Source organism: Salvelinus sp. IW2-2015, linkage group LG13 (genome assembly GCF_002910315.2).
Source record: "Salvelinus sp. IW2-2015 linkage group LG13, ASM291031v2, whole genome shotgun sequence".
NCBI classification, from domain to species: domain Eukaryota; kingdom Metazoa; phylum Chordata; class Actinopteri; order Salmoniformes; family Salmonidae; genus Salvelinus; species Salvelinus sp. IW2-2015.
The window spans coordinates 36,726,882-36,733,472 of record NC_036853.1 but is presented as its reverse complement, the minus strand read 5'-3'; the positions used below and the strand labels follow the sequence as shown (position 1 = coordinate 36,733,472).

At 45.7% G+C, this 6,591-nt stretch overlaps 1 protein-coding gene across 1 annotated transcript in view; it reads left to right on the top strand.

The window, feature by feature from the left end:
• Positions 1-6,591, top strand: part of niban1b (niban apoptosis regulator 1b) — a 39,014-nt gene that overhangs the window by 15,185 nt on the left and 17,238 nt on the right. The window contains 5 exon segments of the mRNA XM_070446000.1: positions 1,867-2,031; positions 2,582-2,697; positions 3,200-3,304; positions 3,401-3,563; positions 4,744-4,889. Of these exon segments, the coding sequence (XP_070302101.1) occupies positions 1,867-2,031; positions 2,582-2,697; positions 3,200-3,304; positions 3,401-3,563; positions 4,744-4,889 (695 nt within the window).

The following is a 6,591-nucleotide window of genomic DNA, read 5'->3' as shown; positions in this document are numbered from 1 at the left end:
GAGCAATGGACATTAGACCGGTGGAAATCTGTCCTTTGGTCTGATGAGTACAAATTTGAGATTTTTGGTTCCAACCGCTGTGTCTTTGTGAGACGCAGAGTAGGTGAACGGATGATCTCCGCATGTGTGGTTCCCACCATGAAGCATGGAGGAGGAGCTGTTATGGTGTTGGGGTGCATTGCTGGTGACACTGTAGGTGATTTATTTGGAATTCAAGGAACACTTAACCAGCATGGCTACCACAGCATTCTGCAGCGATACGCCATCCCATCTAGTTTGCGCTTATTGGGACTATCATGTGTTTTTCAACAGGACAATAACTCAAAACACACCTCCAGGCTGTGTAAGGGCTATTTGACAAAGAAGGAGAGTGAGGGAGTGCTGCATCAGATGACCTGCATCGGATGATGGTGCAGACGGAGATGACAGCAGCGCGATTAGCAAGCAACTCTGCAGTATTTTGTTTGTTTACGTACTATTTTATTGACGATTCAGTTTATTGACGATTTCTGAGGCTGGTAAATTCTAATTAATTTATCCTCTGCGCAGAGGTAACTCTGGTTCTTCCTTTCCTGTGGCGGTCCTCATGATAGCAAGTTTCATCATAGTGCTTGATGGTTTTTGCGACTGCACTTGAAGAAACTTTCAAAGTTCTTGACATTTTCCGTATTGACTGACCGTCATGTCAAAAAGTAATGATGGACTGTCATTTCTCTTTGCTTATTTGAGCTGGTATTTTACCAAATAGGGCTATCTTCTGTATACCAACCCTACCTTGCCACAACACAACTGATTGGCTCAAACACATTAAGAAGGAAAGAAATTCCACAAATTAACTTTTAACAAGGCACACCTGTTAATTGAAATGCATTCCAGGTGACTACCTCATGAAGCTGGTTGAGAGAATGCCAAGAGTGTGCAAAGCTGTCATCAAGGCATATGGTGGCTCCTTTGAAGAATCTCAAATATATAATATATTTTGGTTACTACATGATTCCATATGTGTTATTTCATAGTTTTGATGTCTTCACTATTATTCTACAATGTAGAAAATAGTCAAAATTAAGAATAACCCTTGAATGAGTAGGTGGGTGTGTGTGAGTGAGTGTGAATGTGTATGGCTTAAGTTACACGCCCTGTCTGTTGCTACACAACATTGTGCACTCACAATGGTAATCCCTTCTCTATGTGGGGTTTGCTTCGTTTCCTACTTGTCTAGTGAAATGTCAATGCAAATACCCTGGAAACAAACATTCTGGCCTAAAACCTGTTCAAACCTGCCTACAGGGACACAGAAGCGTAGGGAAACCAGTCTTTATATCCGGACTGATAATACCATTCCATCCACTGAGCACTGAATCATGCTGTGTCTCTCTGTTTGCAGATTCTTTCATTTAGTTTCTGTTGCCATTCCGAACACTTATTTTGAAAGTTGCCCAATTTTAGTCGAATACTTTGTTGTTCCCAAAACTCCCACCTCAACTGCTTTTAGATGTGTAGAGAGCACAGTGAGTGGGTGTTCGTTTTTTGAGTCCTTGCTTCTCTGGGAGAAGCAGCATTACCTTTCCTATTACAGACGGCCACAAATGCAGACCGAGGCTGTTGTTTTTATCACACTTGATCATATGTTTTCTCATGAGAGATGAATACTACCTTAAAATAGATACTTGATCATCAAATGTTTCGTCCTTTGGAATGGCCAGTGTGTTCCTCTCGAAAAACCAGGCAGGCTGGTGTGCGCGTGTGAGGATGAGTGTGTCTGTGGGTGCGTCTGGGTGGGTGGGTGTATGTGTGGCCCAGCATGATGTGTGTAATAGTAATTGCCAATGTGGTATGACCAACATGATGTGTGTGTTTCCATTGCAGATGTGAATGAAAAGTTTGCCCCTCCTATAATTGGCATGCCTGGACAGTTCCCTGTGTACCTCAGGCTTCCGTACCGTAGGGATTACTACTTCTGCTTCCGACAGGATGCTCGCCAAGCTGAATTCCTCTCCATCCTCTCCGACTGCATCCGCCACCAGAACCAAGGTAACTAACCAGCCAGAACGAACGGTTACCATGGTAGCAGGTTCGCCACACCAGCACTGAAGCAAATATGCATAGGCTTAACTTTGAATAACATTTTCATGTAGGGTCTCCTGAGGGAGGAGAGCAAACACAAGGCTCAGTCAGAACTAAGGCCAGGGCTGTGCTCCAATTCTCTACCGCTCACTCTGAAGTGTGCAGCCACTTACCCCCCCCCCCTCTCTTGTGTGTATGGGACATAGTGGAAACTCCCTCTAGCCCATGTTTTCACCATGTTTTGTTAGTGCACACTTTGTGGAGACAAGTAGGCAATTGGAACACAGCCCAGATCTGACTTCCTTGTTAAAAGACAGAGAAGCATCACACATTTCTTCCCACTTCTCTCTCTCTCTTTCTCTCTCTTTCTCTCTTTCTTTCTTTCTCTCTCTCTCTCTGTCTCTCTCTGTCTCTCTCTCTCTCTCTGTCTCTCTCTGTCTCTCTCTGTCTCTCTCTGTCTCTCTCTGTCTCTCTCTCTCTCTCATTCTCTCTATCTCTCTCTCATTCTCTCTCTCAGACTTCCTAAAGAAGAAGACAGTTGAGGTGCAGGCCTTCCTCAAAGCAGTCCACCTCTACAGACAGGAGAAGGGCAGCTATGACTCCTGGAAAATGCTGATTGGCAGTGACGTCAGGGTAGGTTACTGGTTCTGTTTCTATGCTTAAAACACTCACATCAGCAGATACGGATTCCCTTGACACTCTTTCTCTCTCTACCCCCCCCCCCATCCCCTGTTAGTTGATGGCAGTATAATTGGGCAATTGTGTTGTCAGGGAGCATTGGTGATACCAGGAAGTTAAGTTAGAGGTGCAGGAAACAACCCCTCTTACTGCAAGGAGGCCGCCACTGTCCTACTGCACTCGCACACCTCCGCATTCACTTATTTGTGCGTGTGTGTGTCTGTTCTTACACCTCTCTCATCATAGCTTAGTACTGCGTCGAATGTTTTCAACGCCAAGTGTAGAGATGTTGCTCCCAGAGAGTTTTGCTCTGTAGTTTCACCATGTGTTTGCAGTATTACTCRCCGGCATGTTTTTCAGGGGTAAATCAATCTGCGTGTTCTCATATGATTTGGGTGTTTGATATGCATGGTTCGTAAGATTTGTACAAATACATTGTGTGTTTGTGTKTGTATAGGTACTGGCCAACCTGGTTATGGAGGAGCTGTTGCCCTCTTTGGAGAAGGACATGCTGCCTCATCTAAAARCCAGGAAGACAGAGAGGAAGAGAGTGTGGTTCGCTGTGAGTCACGCTACCAATACTAAAGTATGATGATAATGACCCGTGTGCGTGTGTTTATTTCCTTAAACCCTAATCCCTCTCTATTCTGCACTACAGACCGTAGAAGCGGCCTATATCCTGGTGCAGGAGTGTCTATTTGAGGGTATGTCTGCTCTGAAGGAGGAGTGTAGGAAGGCAGCTCACCAGCAGGAGGTGCTGATACGCTCTGATATGGACCAGATCCTCAACTCCAGAACCTACCTGGAGGGAAAACTACGAGGTACCGACTAACCTTGGAGAGAAAATCAATCCAAAATCTGCCCCCATACTATACTTGTTTACGGTTAGGGGTTAATTTAGAAATCAGCAAGAGAGTTAGGGGTATGCAGCTCTCAGTCACTACAAGACAAACAGGCTGTACAAATGCAATCCTTTACTTGTAATTTGTCACATGATACTGTTTTACATGAATGCATCCATATGAGCGTGAACATGGCAGATTAACTGCATGTATTTGTGTGTACGTGTGTGTGTGTGTGTGTGTAACTATACTTGTGGGGACCAGAAGCCCCCACAAGAATAGTGAACAAACAAAAAAATGGACTAACTGGGGACATTTTGTTAGTCCCCACAAGATCAAATGCTATTTCTAGGGGGTATAAGGTTAAGGTTAGAATTAGTGTTAGGGTTAGAATTAGGTTTAGGGTTAGTGTTAGGAGCTAGGGTTAGTTTAAGGGTTAGGAGCTAGGGTTAGGTTTAGGGTCAATGTTAGGTTTTCGGATTAAGGCGAGGGGTTAAGGAAAATAGGATTTTGAATGGGACTGAATTGTGTGTGCCTGCAAAGGTTAGTTATACAAGACTGTGTGTGTGCGCACATGTTCGTGCATGTGTGCTTGCGTTTGCGTACGTGTGAGATTGTGTGTGTCTGATTTTAGGGGGCTGGGTAGACCTGTTGGAGATCCAGCAGGGCTTAGGTCAGGGTGTGGTATTGGGGCGTTGGTGTACATTATTCTTTTGTTCTGTTCAGTGTTGTTGACACTGATACCTAGCTAACTCCCTGGGAGAGTGAATGTCTCTGTGGGGACAGTAAATGCCACCCAGCAGATTTGATGAGTGTACACTGGACTTTATACAATATTCGTGCCCAGGCAGTTTACACACAAGCCATGCCAATACCCTCCGTTCAACGAGTTACAATTATCAATTTTAGTCAGCAGCACTTAAGATAGATAACTTGTTTTATATTCATTAAACGCTGTTTTTATTGCATTAATGGAACAGGAGCACTATAGATTCAATCCAGAGAGAGCTTAAACTATGATTCAATGTACAGTACTGTATCTTGTTCTATTGACCAAGCCCTAGCTTGTAGCCAGTTTATCAGAGCAGCTAATGAATGTATCTGTCCTACTGTAGCCAGTTTATCAGAGCAGCTAATGAATGTATCTGTCCTACTGTAGCCAGTGTATTGGAGCCAGCAGAGAAGTTCTGTTCRGAGGGAGTGCAGCCCTACCTGGCCTCCGTACTGGAGGAGCTGATGGGACCAATCAGCTCAGGGTTCCAGGACTTCGTTCCGTTGTCGTGGATCAGGCTTCACAACTGTTGTGTCATTGGAAAACTAATGATGTGTTGGAGTCGTGCCTGGCCGTGCAGTCATGAGTGAACAGGGAGTACCGGAAGGACATGAGCACGCACAGCTGAGGGCCCGTGTTGGAGGATCAGCGTGGCGGATGTGTTGTTACCTACCCTTACACCTGGGGGGCGGCCAGTTCAGGAGTTCCAGATCCAGTTGCAGAGGGAGGTGTTTAGGCCCAATGTCCTTAGCTTATCGATGAGCTTTGAGGCACTATGGTGTGTGAACGCTGAGCTGTAGTCAATGAATAGCATTCTCACATAGGTGTTCCCTTTGTTCCAGGTGGGAAAGGGCAGTGGGGAGTGCAATAGAGATTGCATACATCTGTGGATCTGTTGGGGTGGTATGCAAAATGGATGGTCTTAGGTGTTCTGGGATAATGGTGGTTGATGTGAGCCATGACCAGCCTTTCAAAGCACTTCAGTGCTAAGGGTCAGTAGTTAATTAGGCAGGTTACCTTAGTGTTCTTGGACACAGCGCATGGCTCGGAGTTGTCAGTGCATAGCTCGCAGTACACAAAATCCTGGTAATCCGCCAGGAAATGAATGTTGACCTGTTTAAAGGTCTTACTCACATCGGCTGCGGAGAGCGTATCACACAGTTCTTCCGGGAACAGCTGGGCTCTCATGCATGTTTCAGTGTTATTTGCCTCGAAGTGAGCATAGAATCAGTTTAGCTGGTAGGCTCGTGTTCATTGGGAGCACCTGAGTGTGCTTCCCTTTGTAGTCTGTAATGGTTTGCAAACCCTGCCACAATCACGGCGTCAGAGACGGTGCAGTACCATTCGATCTTAGTACTATATTGACGCATTGCCTGCTTGTGGTCCGTCGGAGGGCATAGCGGGATTTTCTTATAAGCTTCCGGGTTAGAGTCCTGCTCCTTGAAAGCAGCAGCTCTAGCCTTTAGCCTCAGTGCGGATGTTGCCTGTAATCCATGGCTCTGGTTGGGGTATGTACGTACCTCATGAAGCTGGTTGAGAGAATGCTAAGAGTGTGCAAATCTGTCATCAAAGCCAAGGGTGGCTACTTTTGAAGAATATCAATATAAATTATTATATTACAACCACTGAAGACTGTCTGATGAGTATTAAAGTGTGGAAAATCTTAGTTAGTCACTTAGTGTGTGCGTAATGTTTACCTGCTGTAGGTCTATCTGGGTGCTGTTGACCAGGCTGCTGATGTGGAGAAGCCAAAGCGTTCCTGCAGGTCGTGCAGCTGGTCGTGGAGAGAGTTGATCCTCTGGTAACAACTCAACAGATTTGGCCTACTCAGTTTAGCTAGGGCCTGGATAGAGGGAGAGGGGAAGAGGGGGATGAGAGGAAGGAGAGAGAGGGTGATGAAAAAGGAAGCAACAGAAAGGGAGGGCAGGTGATGGAGTTTGGATAAAAAGGGAATAGATGAGAAAAGAGGAAAAGGGGCGAGGGAGAGAGGAAAAGGGGTGAGGGAAGAGAGGGAAAAGGGGTGGGGAGAGAGGGAAAAGGCGAGAAGAAAGAGCAAGCGGAATCAACAGGCAAAGTGGGGGTCAATGATTTGAGTAAATGATAGCTCAGACAGGACTGTTTATGAGAAGAAGAGGAGAGGAAGTTTGCACCTGCTTGAGTTCATTGGTAAACCCCGCCCTCCTGGAAGTCCTGACACAGTTGGTCCATTTGGCTGTCACTCAGGAGCCGTGCTTC